This window comes from Brassica oleracea, chromosome C1, assembly GCF_000695525.1.
Source record: "Brassica oleracea var. oleracea cultivar TO1000 chromosome C1, BOL, whole genome shotgun sequence".
In the NCBI taxonomy this organism is placed as follows: Eukaryota; Viridiplantae; Streptophyta; class Magnoliopsida; order Brassicales; family Brassicaceae; genus Brassica; species Brassica oleracea.
The window spans coordinates 10808063-10825504 of record NC_027748.1 but is presented as its reverse complement, the minus strand read 5'-3'; the positions used below and the strand labels follow the sequence as shown (position 1 = coordinate 10825504).

Sequence of the window (17442 nt, the reverse complement as noted above, 5' to 3'; positions counted from 1 at the left end):
TTTTATTAATAAATTAAATAATTTTAATTATTTTTTAATTATATTTTTAAATTCTGTAAAATAATAAAAACGAAGTAAATTCGTAGCTAAGGTACGACCTATTTACGTGGAAACCTTACGAGGAAATCACGAGAAATAATAAACGAATATTTTACGAGAAAACATTTACGAGGAAATAACGAGGAAAGATAAACGAGTATTTTACGAGGAAATCCTTTCGTGGTCGTTACGTGTATTTTGCGAGGAAACGCTTTCAAGGTATTTACGTATAGTTTACGAGGAACTCGTTTCGAGGTATTTACGAGGAAATATAGCGACCTCCTTACGTGGAATATTGACGTGGTCTTTACGACGAAATGATCTACTTCATCTTTACGACGAAATATATTCCTCGCTAAGTTACAATGAATTAGCGAGGAAATATGTGTTACGACAGATGAGTAACGCGTAAACGTGGTTCCTCGCTAATTCGTCGTAAAGCCTCTTTTATGACGAACTCACGAGGAAAACCGCCCTCGTTAAGATTATGTTTTCTTGTAGTGTTCATCTTCCCTTGGTAGGAAAATCTCATATACAGTTGCCTACTTGCCTTTAGCTATTTAGTTTTGCGGATATAGTTTTAACAAGACACTTGAGAATAGTGATCTGTGAATATTCAGATGAAAACATTAAAAAAGTTGTGAAGAGAAAGCCATACTTGACAAAAGCAAAGAAACCTTAGGATCCTCATTACATGAAGAAAAGGGACCATGTATCAAAAAGGAAGATTAGATCTCCCATTTCTTGAGCTCCATACCATCAGGAGGAGTGCTCTCGATTGTCTTAGCCCCAACCTCTTTCCAGTTTGTCGACAGCACCGTTCCATTCGATTCCACCTGTTCATTTGTCCAAAAACCATCATCAGAAACTTCATTAACAAAGAAAGACCAAAGAGTAAATAAATACTCACAAAGGATTTGCTCATGGCACGTCTCATATCCTCATCAGCATTCGAATACATCTCACGTAAGGACTTGTCCAAAGCAGCGTCTCCTTCCAGCTTCTCATCCTTCTCCTGTTTCTTCACTTCGGCTTCAAGCTTGTCCCAGTCCTTCACTTTCTTAGAAGAAGGATACGCCGGTTGCACTGAAACCTCTGGCACCATTATACAAAAGTTTCACATGTCAAGAGACTGTTGTTTAAAAGCTCTCATCAGATGAAACAAGAAGAAGACAAAACCTGATGAGACATTTGGCTTTGGCAAAACCGCTGGCACTTTGCCGTGTTCAAGAGAGGCCCATGTGATGATCTCTGCTTTGGCAAGACAGATCTCGACTTTGGTTGATAACACTTCATATCTGCACTTCTCTGGTACTATCTGAACACAGAAACACAAAGTTCAATACAATATGTTCAAGTCAGATCACTGATTCGTTTGATAGATCAGTTACCTTTCCAAACAATCTCGTCTGGAGATGATAGGCTTCCTCCTCTCCAGGAACATCAATCACAACACTCAGCTGCAAAATTACATAACAAGTTTTAAAACAGAAGTGTCATATTTATAGAGGTGGGTTCTTAGAGTGCTTACAATTTGTTCACCAAAGTCGATATTAACATTCTGCTTTGGTATCCCTTTTGCGAATATAGTGACCACAACTTCTTCTGGCTTTTGGTAGTAGTCGTGTCTGTTGAACACTCAGAAGGGGGTGAGATATTTTCTAATACTTGCGAGGTTGTCTACAAGGAAACTACCTGAACTTTGGTTTGGCCGGTGCTGAAGACACATGGGTGAGATCAGCTTTCACTGATGGAGATGCCACCGGTTGAACCAAAATTTTCTCTTCTTCTGAGCAAAGAAATTGAAGCGTTCAGATCGCATAATCATAATCAACCCGATAACAACAAACAACAATGCATTAAGGGGGGATATACCTGAGATACGAAGCTCGCATTCGTCTATCAGCTTCTTGAATTTGGATTCACATGGTGCAATTGAAGCACCCTTTTCAAGAGCTTTTTTCGCAGTTTGATATTCTTCAAGCTTCATACAAGCAGTTCTACAGACAAGAAAGGAATCAGATATCTTACTTTTAAATGTCACTATAACAGAAGATAAAAACATACATACCCCTTTCTTAAGTAAGCTTTCGTCAATAAAGGATCCAACTCTATCGCTTTGTTCGCATCTTCCACTGCTTCTGCTCTCTCATTCACAACACAAGTCTCAGAGTCAAGACCCAATAAAATGCGATTACACATCTCAATCAGTACAAAGTTGCAAACTTTGTAAACGGCAAATCATTGCTAATCACAAAACAAACAAAAAGGCTCAATCTTGAACTCATCAAAGCAAATTCTGATACATTGTTTCCTCCCCCATACACGTGGCACTACCAAATCAAACCCAGAAACCAAAGATAAAAGGTCTCTCCTTTGCGTTCTTTAAGAAAAGTATCAGTCTTTTCAATTACGTAGCGAAGAAGTTACCGATGAATTTTTCGAGTTTGACGTTGGTCTGAGCGCGATCGGCGAAGAACTCAGCACACTTTGGATCCAAGTCGATGGCTTTTGAGTACAAGTCAACAGCAACATCGAACTCGTCGTCTTCGAAAGCCTCTTTGGCCTTCGCTGCAAGCTCCTTAGCCATGTCGATTGTGGTTTTTGGTTAGGTTGAGAGAAGAAGAAGAAGAAGAAGAAGAAGAAGAAGATGATGATTCGATTCAAGAAAGGGAATGAAGTAGTAGACGAGGGCCAAAGAGTATAAAGATGGATGCGATCTTTTTCTCTTCTATTGTTCTGTTATTGTTTTGTGAGGGAAGTTTTGGCGCTTCAATACAAAAAATAAATAAAGAATAAACAAATACAGCTTAGTTAAATGGGTATAACATGGGCCGGAATATATAATCACGGATTAAGGCCCATCATTGTCTCAAAATTAAACTCGGCCTCTATAATACTTCTCCCACACCGGTAATCTTGAGATGAACACTCCTCTTTCGTGTAGTATAAAATAAGACGAAGGTCCAACGTTGAAAGATACTTACCTGTACGGGGTCGACTCTTGATCGTTAAGACGAGTGGCCTAAGCTAGTGACCTCCATTGCACATATTGGAGGGGTGCTTAGCTTAAGGTCTCCCCATGTGGGAGAGCCTGCGTCATTATTTGTGGCAGTGGGGATCAGCGTTCGCGCGGTCCCTTCCATTACCCAACAGTTTAACTTTTTTAGTCCGTTAAGTTTGTGACTGAGTCCGTTAAACGGTCTTGTGGATTTATCTGTGTAGAAGCAAGTCACAGACTCACTTTATAATGGTTCATTGAGGATGTTATATTGTCACAAAGATTTCATTCAGTTTCAGACTGACAAGGAAGCGTTATACGTTTGGGATAAGAAGTAGTCTCTGTCCTTAATGATCTCTACACTGAAAATACCACCAAATGGATCTTATGATGACTGTAACTACAAGTTGCTCTTTTGATTTTCATTATCATACAATAGAAAAATGTCAAGTATATCGTAAATGAAGATGTGCTTGGGGCGGAGTAATTAACGCATTATTATTAGGGAGATGTAACGTACACGAAGTTGCGTTGGGCTAAAAAAGAATAGTGGACATTAAAACTTTGTCACATGCTTTCGATTTTGTAATTCGATTTCTTAATCTGACCAAAATAAATATTTATACTTTCAAATTATATAAACTTCTTTGAGGCAGATAACCAAATATATTTTTGCCTGATTTTCTTCCACTACTGACTTATACAAAACTAATAATATCATAACTAATAAAAAAAATAATAATAACATGGACGAAAACCGAAATAAACTGTATCAAGTTGAAGACACTATGGGTTTTACTGTTTAGTGTTTACATACAAAAAGGAAATTTAAGTTGGTGGTTTCTTCATTTAGAAAAAAAAAACTTATATTGTTTTTGTCAACTAGAAAAAACATATTGTATACAAAAAACATATTCCAAAAGAGGAGTACAATAGTATAAACTATACACGGTACCCGTTTTCTAAAACCATGCAGATAACGTCAATCACCATCGTGGGTTAGTTAGAAAAAAAATCAAGTATAGGATAACTGTTTACTGTAGCATATTTATAACTGACTTAAATGAACTAATACATTCGATGGACCATCCCTTGTTGAGTTCCTCCTTTTTCCTCATAACACAAATATGATGAGAAGAGGAAAAAAACATACGATGAACAAACACGCAAGAAATTTCCGCAATAGGCTTGCAAGTAAAGAGGGATGAATAAATTAAATAACTAAGTTTATGACAACTGAAAGGAAAACAAAACCTAGCGGCATTTTTTTACAACGGCGAAATCCTACACTGACGTTTTGAGGAATGGGTGCTAAATATATTATACAGCCGTTTCTACGGCACGGCATCCCCATATCACTACTACTTGTTCCAGTCAATCAGTTGTTCTTATACGTGATAAACGCCAGCGATTGCGTTTTACACATGGACAAGATTGCTTAGTTTTAGGTACATCATATTTTTTCTTTCTTTTTACCATAATCTAAGCGAATATATTTGCACAGTAGTGCAGGGAAGCATTTCTTTTGTTTGTATCATTAGTAGAGCTTGGATATTTCGATACACTTTCTATGAAAGTTGAAACATGGGTTTTAATGGATATTTCGATACACTTTCTATGAAAGTTTAAACATGGGTTTTAATATATTATTATTTGCTTGTAGTGTATATCCAAAATTCTAGGCATGGAACAAAAAATTGTTGCAGATTATACTTTTAACTTGGAGGTATCGCGAATTTATGAAAATACACAGATTAATTTATAAGAAGATGTACAACCCACATATAGAATCTTTTTTAAGTATTTAAATGGGTGTAAGTAATATACTTACATTCGCGTAATCATATGATGACCTTCGAATCCAGATTGTTTAGCAATCCAGAATTCGTCTGTCACTAGACCACCAATCGCATGGGTAATAGTTCCATACTTCTCTAAACACAGTTCAGGATGAGCAAATTACACCAGCAGAAATACGAAAGACCTTCCCAATTTGCTCGTATGCATTTCTTAAAAATCCAGTATAAATTGCAAAAAAAGGAATTATATATCGGTCATGAGATGATATTTAAAATGCATAAAATGATAAAAAAGATATGGAGAATTCTACATTCTCTCCAAAATACGGGTTTATCATGCCTAGCAGCCGTATTTTGGGAAACAAAGACTCATCAGTGAGTTTACTATCTCAATTTTGGTAATTATTTACAGGAAACATATTTTAAATCTTAAATAAACTAAAACTTATATATTTTCATACAGAAGAAAAACAAATTACTGTATGGTTGTTAGCAAACTGATATCATTTATAATGTCAACAATAACAACTTGCTACATTGAAACCTTTTTATTGTGATTCCGTATTCATTGAAATTTAATTCTTGTTGGTAATTTGCCTGCACTGTTTCTTATTAACAACAGTAAAATCAATGTAACCAGATGTTTATAAGAAAAAAAACAGTGCATCCAGTTAACCTAAAATTACGTGAAAACAGATAATGTTATGAATTACGTACGCAACTTTACTTGCATGGGACATCTATCTATAAAATACGCTCATGAACCATTTCATGCAAAGTTAAGATACAGCAAAATCCATCACAAAGAAAGAAACATTTCCAAAAGGCAGTTATAGTGACAATAATGGGCAAGCTCTTGGTGATAATGCTAGTTTGTATTTTCATGGCTTTCCAAAGCTTGGAAGCTCTTGATTATGGAGATGCACTAAACAAGTCCATTTTGTTCTTTGAAGGCCAACGATCCGGTAAACTACCGGTGAACCAACGTGTTACATGGCGAGCCGATTCTGCCCTGTCCGACGGTAGACCGGATAATGTAAAACTTATTCCATTTATAATTTAGCATTGTGTTTTCTCTTAACTAATTATCGTGTGGTTAATTTTAATCGTTAGAAATTAAAATTCTGCTTTCATCTTCCAGGTGAATTTGATTGGAGGATACTATGATGCGGGTGACAATGTAAAATTTGTTTGGCCAATGTCATTTACCACAACCTTATTAAGTTGGGCCGCCATTGAATACCAAAATGAAATTTCATCCGTAAACCAACTCAGTTATCTTCGCTCTTCTATCAAATGGGCAACCGATTTTATCATCCTTGCTCATGCTTCCCCCACCACTCTATATACACATGTAAATCCATTTTTATAGCTAGAAATCAAAAGTAATCGTATAATCATAACCAGTATTCTCGTTAAATATGTGCCGGCAAGTATAGAAAACCCACTGGTGTTTCTTGATACTCTGCTTATTCTTCCCTCCCAATCCTCTGGTTTTGAGGCGTGTGTTGCTTTTTGGAGGTTTCTGTTTTATGTCGCTGTACTCTCTTAGTTTGAAATAAAACCAGCGTAAAAAAAGCTAGAAAACCCCAAGATTTATTTTATTACCTATGTCAACACTTAGTTCATTATGGTTGCTTAAGTTCTCTTTAAAATTGTTTTTTTTATAATGATCATAAAAGGTAGGAGATGGAAATTCAGATCATAGTTGCTGGGAGAGACCAGAAGATATGGACACAGCCAGAACTCTCTACAAGATTAATTCTTCTTCCCCTGGCTCTGAAGCGGCCGGCGAAGCCGCAGCCGCGCTTGCCTCTGCAGCACTTGTTTTCGAAACGGTCGACTCTAATTATTCATCCAAGCTACTAAGCCATGCAAAATCCGTGAGTATACTATATATACAAATTAAATCCAAAATAGCTTATGATCCTAGCGTAATCATGAGATGTATTATATTTTGGACATGGTTGGTTATTTGGTTTAACGTTTGACTTGGCTATTTCTGCAGCTATTTGAATTTGCTGATCAGTACAGAGGCTCTTATCAAGCCTCATGCCCTTTCTACTGCTCATACTCAGGCTACCAGGTAATTAAACGGAAGTCACACAACCAAACCGATCGATACATTTAGTTATAACGAGTTATCTCAAATTAACAAGTTTTAAATAATATATGAATGTTTTCATGCTATATAAATGAATACTCTTTTTCAATGATATAACAATATACTTCATTTTTCAAAATATTTTTTTGGTAAAAGGACGAGTTATTGTGGGCTGCGGCTTGGCTATACAAAGCAACAGGAGAAAATAAATACATAAGGTATGTCATAAGCAATCAAGATTGGAGCCAAGCGGTGAATGAATTCAGCTGGGACAATAAGTTTGCCGGAGCTCAGGCTTTACTCGCATCGGTTAGTATATACTATATATAAACCAAACTCGTTAAATTCTGTAACCAGATATATTAGGTTGAAATTAATGAATATTTTCCTGTTGATTTATTTTCTTAAGGAGTTTTACAAAGGGAAAAATGACTTGGGAAAATTTAAGAAAGATGTTGAGTCGTTCATCTGTGCATTGATGCCAGGAAGTAGCTCTCAACAAATTGAACCAACCCCTGGTATACCGATTTGTAGATAATCAGTAAAATGGTTTGATTTTTTTTTTTTCGGTTGATGTTATAGTTTTACAATTATGTTTGTGTACTTTTGGTTATTCAGGTGGCCTTTTGTTTACTAGAGACAGTAGCAACATACAATATGTAACAACGGCAATAACGGTGTTGTTCCATTATTCAAAAACTTTAACACAAGCCCAGGTCGGTTCAATCCAGTGCGGGTCAACCAAGTTCACGGTATCTCAAATTCAGAATTTTTCTAAATCACAGGTAATTGAATAAGTTTACCCTCCTAGACTCTAATCCAGTTTTAACACTATTTCCGTTTTGTTAACCGGACGGTCTAATTAATTTATAGGTGGACTACATCCTTGGAAATAATCCAATGAAAATGTCTTACATGGTCGGATACGGGAATAAGTACCCAACACAGCTTCATCATAGAGGCTCATCTTTACCGTCGATCAAATCTAAACCGGAGAAAATCAACTGTAATGGAGGATATTCATACTATAATTCTGATCAACCAAACCCAAATGTCCATACGGGTGCAATTGTGGGCGGACCGGATTCATCAGACGAGTTTAGCGACGAAAGATCAGACTACTCGCATGCAGAGCCCACAACTTACATCAACGCCGCCTTTATTGGACCTGTAGCTGCTCTGATTGGCCTGAATTCCAATTAGAGCACCGGGATCAATTCTACCGGACAATTAGCAAAGAAAATTATTATACATCAACAGCTATTAAACTACAAATTTTAATAATTAACCGGGGAATATACTATTTGCTTGAAGGAATAATATACCATTTACTTGAAGGAATATACCATTTACTTAATTAAAATGAAAAGTATATACTATGTGTTCCATCTATTTCGATGCTGACCAATATGTTTTATGATGATAACCAATCTGATTATTGAATGTTCAAGAAGATCTTTCACGCTAACTAAAAGTATTTACAAAGTTAAATTAGTCATATTAGTCGCTAAGTTAACGAATGTACCATGTCACTTCTTATATTAGAATTAAAGAACTCTATACCCGTTGCTCAAAAGAAAAATGAAGAATTCTACACCCAACTAGATTAATAAAACTATTTGTAACTAAGTTATTAACATTCAAAAAGCGTCTATCTCAAACTATCTGACCATTTATTTGAATATACGTTCTTCGTCAATAATTGATTTATTAGAAAATTAGTTTTCACATTCGTTAAAATATCAAACGCGGCTGAGAAGGGGAGTTGTGTATTGGACCTATTGGTGATGTCTTTTTTTTTTCGATCAACCAACTATTTCATTAAGAAAGCATAAGCAGAAGCTAAGAGTTCAAAGAGTACAGAGCAGATTTTGCCAAAGCATCTGCAGCAGAGTTCAAGCTCCTAGGTATATGAGCAAAAGAAATAGACGTAAAAGATAGGGATAGATTCTCGATATCCAAGTTGATTCCTTAGAGCTCCACCGGATGTTGTTTCGAAGATAGTGCTTTGATAAGCACCTGGTTATCTGACTTAAGGCAGATATTGGTGAGATGAAGAGCCTTGGCCTGTAATAGGGCTTCCCGTACAGCTAGTGCCTCGGCCATCAGTGGTGACGCAACAAAACGCTCCGTCGAAGTGCCCTGCCTTGTCCCTTCCAGGCGTGGGTTGTGAAGGACCCAACTACATCCTGCAGTTTTGTCCTCGAGTCTCCACGCCGCATCCGTATACAGAGTATTAAGGCCAGTCGATGTATTGTTCTGTGTCCTAGTGCCATTGATGTCCAGTGAATGCGGTGATTGTTGCCCTCTCGGTTGCGCCTCTTGCCATTCTCGTGCGAGTCGCAGAGTGTTGCAGATAACCTCATCAGGATTGAGTGTTCTGTTCTCAAAAACCAATTGGTTTCTTGCAGTCCAAATACACCAACAAACCCAAGGAAAAATATTAACCGAGATACCCATAGGAGGGAGACAAATCCAAGTCGCTGATGAGACCAGTATCTGATCAAAGGTGGTGGTCGCCTGGATACTGATAGGTCTCGTAGTAGGTAGGTTGTTCCAGATTCGTTTTGAGTAGTTGCAGTGGAGAAAGAGGTGATCAGCTGATTCCAGGGCTCCACATCGCGCACACGTAACTGGGTGTGTTAGAACTCCTCTCCTCTGTAATGCTTCTCCTGTAGGTAAGGCATCTTGCACTATTTTCCAGAGAAAGACTTGAATCTTTGGTGCAGTCTTGACAGACCAAATGTTTTTTATCCAATTGAAACCTTGGAGTCTGTCCTGGGGGTTGATTACGTTTTGTTGTTGTCTATTCTCCTCTTGTTCTTGTTGCTTGACTGCTTCGTAATATCAAGACTTGGTTGAGTAGGTTCCTGAGTTGTTCAGAGGCCAGACAAACTTGTCTGTGGCACCGAGCTGACTTGGTCTCATGCAGAATATGTGCTCCGCATACGCAGGCAGTAACCGCTGAATCTTTGGTTTATCCCATTCTCCTGACCCTCATAGCAAGAGATCAGAGACATATGTATCGAGCTCGTCTTCCCTTGCAGGACCTATTGGTCGTACTAGCGTCTCAGCTCTGATCCACGCTTCCTGCCATACTCTGGCAGAGTTTCCATCGCCTATAGCCTTTCCCAGGCTAGGTGCAATCAGATCTCGAGCATGAATAATCCCTCGCCATCCATGGGAGCAAGCTGTTGTCGGCTTAACAGTAAGAAAGGAAGCCTTATGGCAGTATTTACCCCGTAAGACTTGAGATAGGAGACAATCTGGTTTGGTAAGGACCCGCCATGATTGCTTAGCAAGGAGTGCTTTATTGAAGAGCTGAATGTCACGGAATCCTAACCCTCCAATCTTCTTCGGTTTTGAGAGTTTAGTCCAGGATGTCCAACACATCTTATTCTTGTTATCACTCCCGTCCCACCAAAAACGGGTCATGGCTGATTGGATCCTCTTACAGAGGCTAACCGGAAGTTCGAAGCAAGACATAGCATGAGTTGGAGAGGCTAATAGGACTGATTTCAGCATTGTCATTTTAACGGCATTCGACAAGAAGCGGTTAGACAAACTGTTAGCCTGCTGTCTGATCATGTCTACTATCGAGGTGAAGAGGTCCTTCTTTCTCCGACCGAAGTGTTCGGGGAGGCCAAGGTACTTTCCCACTCCTCCTTCTCTTGCTATACCAAGGCGAGATTTGACTCTACCTTGAGTCTCCTGGGTTGTTTTCGCAGAGAAGGTGATAGACGATTTGTTGGTATTAATTGTTTGACCGGATGCAGCTTCGTACTATTGGAGTATCGAGTGTAAGGAATTGCAGCTTAATTCATCGGACTGCAAGAAGAACATCGTGTCATACGCAAATAGGAAATGGTTGACCCGAGGTGAACCCCTTGCTACACGTATTCCGGACAAGAGACCCGCCTGTTGTGCTCTTCGACATAAACCTGACAGCACCTCACTGCATAGGATAAATAGGTAGGGAGAGAGCGGGTCGCCTTGCCTATACCCCCGTGTCGGAACCACTGTGCCTTGTACTGAATCGTTGACTAGGTACGAGTATGAGACGGTCCTAATACAGGTCATAATCCTTGAAATCCAGATGCTGTGAAAGCCCAATCTTTCCAAGACTAGTTGGATGAAGTCCCATTCAAGGCGATCATATGCCTTACTCATATCAGTCTTCACTGCCATTGAGCACTTCTTCTTGGCATTAGAGATCTTGAGGTAGTGGAGGATTTCATGTGTTATGAGAACATTATCGGAAATAGCTCTTCCCGGTACGAAAGCTGATTGGGTTTCCGAGATAATGCCATGGAGAATAGGTTTCAGACGCAGCGTAAGGATCTTTGATATCAATTTATAGACCATATTGCATAGAGCTATGGGTCTATAATCTGAAACCAGCTTCGGGCTCTGAACCTTCGGGATAAGCCTCACATGTCTATAATGCAAAAATAAGCTGTCTAGGCCCTCTGGAGAGAGAATAAAAAGAAGAAAGAAATTTCATTTTAACCTAGCGTAGGAATGGTTAAGTTTATCTAACATACACATCAGTGGGTCTGATCGTTCGTTAAGTTTATCTCTGATATAAAAATTGAAAAGGTGAGAAAAAGAGGGAAGGGAAACCAGAAATGTCTCTGATCTGAGAGACTTCCAAAAAAATCTTAACCTTATATGTGTCATACAGCAAGTATTTTTTTAAACAAAATTTACTAAATTCTAATTACTAATATAATATATTTAAGAGACTCATGATTTTTTTTTTTTAAACGCTAGAAGTTTATAAAAATATAATCCTGAAGTGTTACATAAGGAACAAATTCAACCATAAACATAGAGGGGATTTTGACGTAAACAAAAAGATAAGTAAGCCAAGAAGGATGTCCTCTAGCAATGTAAGATTGAAAGAGATCTTTTTAATCACACTTTCTGCAATAAGCATGGCTCCTTTGATGTTGTGTCGAGAGCTGAATTGTGCTTTCCAGTCCTGGAACTCATTCAAAAGTGGTAAAATCTTTGAAGAGTAGAACTTAAGAGAAGGCCAAGCATGAGGTTTAGAAATAGCTTCAATCAAATCGTGATCTTCACTTGAAAAGATGATAGAATCATACTAAAGTGTTTTTAAACATTCCATACCCCACTTCCAACTTTCTAGAGAAGCATCTTGTTTGTTTTGTATGTTGGTGAATGAACTTCTTCCATGAAGAAGAACTTTACCTTCTCTGTTGCGAAGGATTCAAGAAGTTCCACTTTGCTTTCTGATCTTATCCCATGCACAACCAATATCACATTTTAGCCAGGAGATAGGAGGTGGTTTCCAGCCAAAAATGTTCTTCTTTTTCTTTTCCAAGTCAATGAGTTTTTCTTGTTTTTCAATAGACTTGATAAGGAACCAATGGTCTACACTTTTGTAGATTGAGCTGATGAAAGGGGGCCCCAGATTTATAGTTCCTTCAAAAAAGAAGGCATTTCTGTTTTTCCATAATTCCCACAAGATCCAAGCTCCTGCTCTTCTGATTTCTTCTGGAATGAGGTAATTCTTCCTCGTCTTTAGCACGTAGAAGATGTTTGAGAAGACTGAATTAGGATCAAAACCGCTTGACGGGGAATTACTCAATGCCCAAGTTTGCTTAGCAATAGTACAAGTGAAAAGAACATGATTCACCGATTCTCCTTCTAGACCACAGACTTGGCATCTTGTATCAAGCTTTATGTTCCTCTCAGATAGTTTATCAGCAACTGGCGAGGCTCCACTAATTGCTTTCCATATAAAAATTTTGATTTTTGGCTCCGTGTCAAGAGACCATATGTAATCCTTGATACCATTCAGAGAAGGAAGAGTGTTTCCTTAAACAAAAAATTCCTTTTTAGCCTCTCTTTCAGCTACCCAGTAACCTGATTTCACCGAGTAATCTCAAGAACGAGAATGATTCCAAATGTAAAATTCTGATGAAGAAGTTACCGGTTTGATTTTGAGAATGATTTCTTTATCTTGAGGATAAAAAAAGATCATCTAACAAGGTTTGATTCCATGTTTGAGAACCATCCAAAATTAAGCTGTTGACTTTGAGATTGAGATCGATCATTGTGTTCTTCATAAGAGGAATCCTCATTCGATCTCCATCAACTAACCAAGGAGAAGACCAAACATATAAAGAACTACCATCTCCAACCATGTGTCTGAGACCTTTTATCAATAATTCTCTACCAAAGAGAATACTTCTTCAAGCATAAGATGGCCGAGAACCTAATGAAGCAGGGAAGGAATTATTAGGAAAATACCTGCTTTTGAGAAATCTACTAAGGAGTGAGGATGGAGATGAGAGAATTCTCCACGCTTGTTTGGCAAGAAGAGCTTGATTGAAGAGTTCAATATCTTTGAACCCCATGCCTCCTAAGTCTTTAGAGATACAAAGCTTGTCCCAACTGAGCCAATGTATTTTGCCTTTGTCTTCTGACGAATTCCACCAAAAATTAGCCATTGCTGAGGTGAGATTATTACAAGTCGTTTTAGGTAACCTGAAACAGGTCATGGCATGAATGGGCATGGCAAGGGCTACTGACTTCAAAATAATCTCTTTCTCGGCTTGAGAAAGAAATTTAGTATACCAGCTAGACATCCTTCCTTTCATTTTGTCTTGAATGTAGTTTAAGAGTTGAACTTTAGATCCACTAAAACAGTCGGGTAAGCCTAGATATGTACCTGCTCCACCTTCAGACAAAATCTCAAGTGAAGTTTGAATCTGTTCTTTCAGCACAGGGTCAGTATTCTTGCCAAAAGTGAGAGAAGATTTTGCTAAGTTGATGACTTGCCCTGTAGCCTTTTCATACTTTTGTAGGATCTCTTGAAAAACCTGACATTGGAGAATGTCTGCCTTGAAGAGAAACAGACTATCGTCTGCAAAAAATAAATGATGAATAGCTGGGCCTTCTCTCGAGAATTGAATACCATGTAGACGACCTTCATCAGAAACTTGGTTGAGTAAATAAGTTAATCCTTCAGCACAAAGCACAAATAAGAAAGGCGAGATGGGGTCTCCTTGTCTTAAACCTATTTGTGGAGATATTAATCCATGGGATTGCCCATTGATAAGAACAGAGTACTTAACAGAGGAGACACATGTCATAATCCAAGATACCCAAATAGAGTGAAAACCAAGAGAGAGCAATAAAGTCTTTAAATAATTCCATTCAACCCGATCAAATGCTTTCGACATATCAGTCTTGGCTGCCATAAAGTTGCTTGAGACAAACTCATGAGTGTTGAGACTATGAATAGCTTCATGCGCCATGATGGTATTGTCGGAGATCAGTCGGTCTGAGACAAAATCAGATTGAGATGGTGAAACTATATCCGGAAGGAACTCTTTAAGCCTTGAAGCAATAATCTTCGAGATTGTTTTGTACATGACAGAACAAAGACTTATCGGTCGGAGATCAGACATAAGAGTTGCATTCATCTTCTTAGGAATCAAAACTAATTGTGTGTAATTCCATTCAGTAGGCATAGAATCAGAATCGAAAAAATGCAAAACTTCTTTCATTAGCTGTTTGCCAACAATATCCCAATAAGACTGGAAGAAAAAACCAGACATACCATCAGCACCTGGTGCACTGTCCGGTTTTATTAAGAAAACTGCTTCTTTGATTTCTTCAGATGTCACCTTCCTGATTAACTGATGATTCATTTTCTCTGTGATTCTTGGAGTTAAACCTCTGAGCATAGTAAAGTAGTCTTCTGGGTTTGAAGATTTAAAGAGATCACCAAAATATTGTATTGCAACCTGAGCTTTCGAAGCTTCTGATCTTTGTGCATTGTCGTTCTTGTCTATGAGTTTGACGATTTGATTTTTTGCCCTTGATATTTTGACCGCAGTATGGAAGACCTTGGTGTTTCCATCACCATATAAAATCCAATTGTCTTTAGATTTCTGCTTCCAAAAGTTTTCTTCATCTCTATAGGCCAAAATAAGAGAACCTTTAAGTTTGCTGATCTTCGTATATGACGGGTTCATAGCTGATTCTTCATGTTCCAATCCATCTTGCAAGCTAGTAATTCTTTCCTGAGAGTTTGCTTTGTTAGCTTTTTTCCAGTGACTTAAATCTTTCCTGCATTGTCTGATACAAGCCGAGACTGAATATTGATAAGAGGCCGGTCTGTTCCAAGCATGAATAATGGCTTCTTTAACTGAGGGTTTTGTGAAACATTCTTTTATCAAATTTGAAGGACCCTATGTAAAAATCTTGAGATGATAAGAGTTTGATCAGAACAGGACGATGATCAGAGCCCCTTTTAGCTAAAAAAAACTTGGTTAGATGCAGGAAATTGATTGAACCATTGCTTGTTTCCAAAGGCTCTGTCAAGTTTGCATTGGATCGAGAGATTATTTCTTCTACCGCCCCAAGTAAAACTATTCCCGGAGCTGGGAAGTTGAGACATGCCTCATCCCTCAAGCATATTAGAGAACGGAACAAAAGAGGAATCACTTCTGAATTGTTGAGTATTTCGTTAAAGTCTCCAAACACCAACTGTTCTTCCTATTTATCCCAATCCTTTTTAGACGTTCCCAAACAAAGTGTCTAAGACTGACATTAGGATTTCCATAGACACAAGACAAGTTAAACTGTTTTCCTTCATAGAATATATGTACATCCAAAAGATTCTTGTCTTCATACAGAAAGGTTACATCTACACTGTTCTTCCAAAAAAGGGCAAGACCACCACCGATATTTACAGGGTCAACAGTGAATAGACGATCATATCCTAACCATGCCTGGAGATCTACTAGAGTATTCCGAGAATTCATCGTTTCCATGAGAAAAAAGACTTCAGGGAAGTGTGCGCTAAGCAATTCCTTGAGTCGTTGAACTGTCAGCTCCTGAGTACGCCCCAGTCTCCGGCAGTTCCAACTGATGATGCTCATTTACGCATTGGAAGGTCCCTCACGTGGGACCATCTTTGGTGCATTGCTCTTTGTAGCTTTGGATACACCTGCCAAATCATCTTCAGCTTTCCTTTTCTTGTTCACACTTCCTTCAGTGACCTCTTGGTGATCATGAGCCTGAGGTAACTTCTGAAACCTCTTACGAGAGTTGTAGATTCTTTTGAATCTTCTTGGCTTCCTTATTACCTTCTCCTTGGAGCTAGCAGGTTCAGCAGTGAAAGTAATCAGAGAGCTGGTTTGATTCACCTGAGACTGTTGAAGGGATGGTAGCAACAGTTTACAGAAGACGTTAGTTGTGGTGTTGAACATCGTCTGTCCTGAGGAGATTGCTGCTGCCATAAGCTTAGGCTGCGGGTTCGGGATAGAAGAGTGGCCCATTCTTTCTTCTTTATCATCAGAGACAACTATCCCTTTTCCTTTGTTTATGACTGAAGCAAACAGCGAAGTGGGGATGAGTTGCATCACTGATCTCTGTGAGTCCAGTTTCATCTCTGAATCTTTCACTGAAGCAATGACCCTTTGTTCACGAACATGTCTGTCTTCAGAGCTTGAAGCTAGTAGATAATTGCGCATCTCTTGTAGAATCTCAGGAGAAATACGCGGGCGACCCGAGAGAGGATTAATTCCCACTTGATCTTCCTTTAAAACTCCATACAGAGGATCAGTAGCTTCAAGAACCCGCTGCGGAAGAGGAGTCTGAGAGATAGACATGAATCCAGTTGACTGATCACTAGCTCCTTGAGCCTGTTCAAGAAAAGGACAGCGCTCCTTTGCATGCGTTAATCTCTGACAGTGGTAGCACCGCATTTGAACTTTTTCATAATAGTAACGAATTGTTGTCTGTTCTGATATCTTACATATTTCTAATGTTTTATCCATTCACCCATGTGCATTTTGATCATATAGATTAGGATTTAGCCATGTTTAGGTTGCATTTTGCATACATGAGTCCTTATCAGGTATTGGAGTACCACATGGAGTTCTTGGAGACATTTGGGTGCAATTGGAGTCCAAAAGAAGTGTTAAAAGTGATCATCGGGCGAGCACCTTACCGGAGCGACCAGTCCGGAGCGACACCGTCAAGTCGCTCTGATCTCCCTATCAGAGCGACCTTACCAGAGCGACAGGGAAGAGTCGCTCGCGTTTTAATCACCCGGAGATGCCAGTCCGGAGCGACACCGTCAAGTCGCTCTGATCTCCCTATCAGAGCGACCTTACCAGAGAGACAAGGAAGAGTCGCTCGCGTTTTGGTCACCCGGAGATGCGAGAACGAGTCCGGAGCGACCTCTCGCAGCGACACAGCGAGGTCGCTCCCGAAGCACGGAGCGACTACTCGGAGCGACGAGCGGAGGTCGCTCCGCGTCTTATTTCTGCTCGAACTTATGATTTCTCAAGGGCCTTTTGGTCATTTCATGATGCACGTTTTTATTTTCTAAACCTATGTTTTAAACATCTTTTGTAGCCACCAGACAGACTATCTTTTGATCTATGGAGAAATACACAAAAACTCTCTTGAGAAGTTTATCTCTTGGATTTTGATTGTTATGTTCTTGTGTT

General features: G+C 38.9%; 3 protein-coding genes across 4 annotated transcripts; 1 reads left to right on the top strand and 2 right to left on the bottom strand.

The window, feature by feature from the left end:
* Window positions 1–767: 767 nt before the first annotated feature.
* Window positions 768–2629, bottom strand: LOC106301491 (protein SGT1 homolog A-like). The gene is made up of 9 exons (XM_013737904.1): window positions 2470–2629; window positions 2111–2180; window positions 1915–2039; window positions 1735–1828; window positions 1571–1667; window positions 1431–1499; window positions 1219–1357; window positions 950–1134; window positions 768–875 (listed from the first exon to the last, which is right to left on the bottom strand). The coding sequence occupies exons 1-9, from the start codon at window positions 2627–2629 to the stop codon at window positions 768–770; spliced, it is 1047 nt and encodes a 348-aa protein (XP_013593358.1).
* A 3006-nt stretch (window positions 2630–5635) lies between these two features.
* Window positions 5636–8294, top strand: LOC106296764 (endoglucanase 20). 2 transcript variants are annotated; one of them, XM_013733002.1, is made up of 8 exons: window positions 5636–5875; window positions 5981–6019; window positions 6522–6722; window positions 6848–6925; window positions 7100–7252; window positions 7353–7461; window positions 7562–7728; window positions 7817–8294. In XM_013733002.1, exons 1-8 carry the CDS (start codon window positions 5684–5686, stop codon window positions 8144–8146), a joined length of 1269 nt encoding a protein of 422 aa, XP_013588456.1. In that variant the 5' UTR covers window positions 5636–5683; the 3' UTR covers window positions 8147–8294. The 2 variants fall into 2 exon arrangements, with proteins under 2 accessions (XP_013588456.1, XP_013588448.1); XM_013732994.1 differs by having other exon boundaries at window positions 5981–6193.
* A 7570-nt stretch (window positions 8295–15864) lies between these two features.
* Window positions 15865–16692, bottom strand: LOC106331303. The gene has a single exon (XM_013769624.1). The coding sequence runs from the start codon at window positions 16690–16692 to the stop codon at window positions 15865–15867; it is 828 nt and encodes a 275-aa protein (XP_013625078.1).
* Between the last annotated feature and the right edge of the window lie 750 nt (window positions 16693–17442).

Excerpts from the sequence above, each read along its gene's own strand:
- LOC106301491 (XM_013737904.1), bottom strand. The coding sequence starts at position 2,629 with ATGGCTAAGGAGCTTGCAGCGAAGGCCAAAGAGGCTTTCGAAGACGAC. Across the intron at positions 1,500-1,570 it reads TCGACTTTGGTGAACAAATT|CTGAGTGTTGTGATTGATGT; the intron begins GTAAGCACTCTA and ends GTAATTTTGCAG. Across the intron at positions 1,358-1,430 it reads AGACGAGATTGTTTGGAAAG|ATAGTACCAGAGAAGTGCAG; the intron begins GTAACTGATCTA and ends TTCTGTGTTCAG.
- LOC106331303 (XM_013769624.1), bottom strand. The coding sequence starts at position 16,692 with ATGCGGTGCTACCACTGTCAGAGATTAACGCATGCAAAGGAGCGCTGT.
- LOC106296764 (XM_013732994.1), top strand. The coding sequence starts at position 5,684 with ATGGGCAAGCTCTTGGTGATAATGCTAGTTTGTATTTTCATGGCTTTC. Across the intron at positions 6,723-6,847 it reads TACTAAGCCATGCAAAATCC|CTATTTGAATTTGCTGATCA; the intron begins GTGAGTATACTA and ends CTATTTCTGCAG. Across the intron at positions 6,926-7,099 it reads GCTCATACTCAGGCTACCAG|GACGAGTTATTGTGGGCTGC; the intron begins GTAATTAAACGG and ends TTTTGGTAAAAG.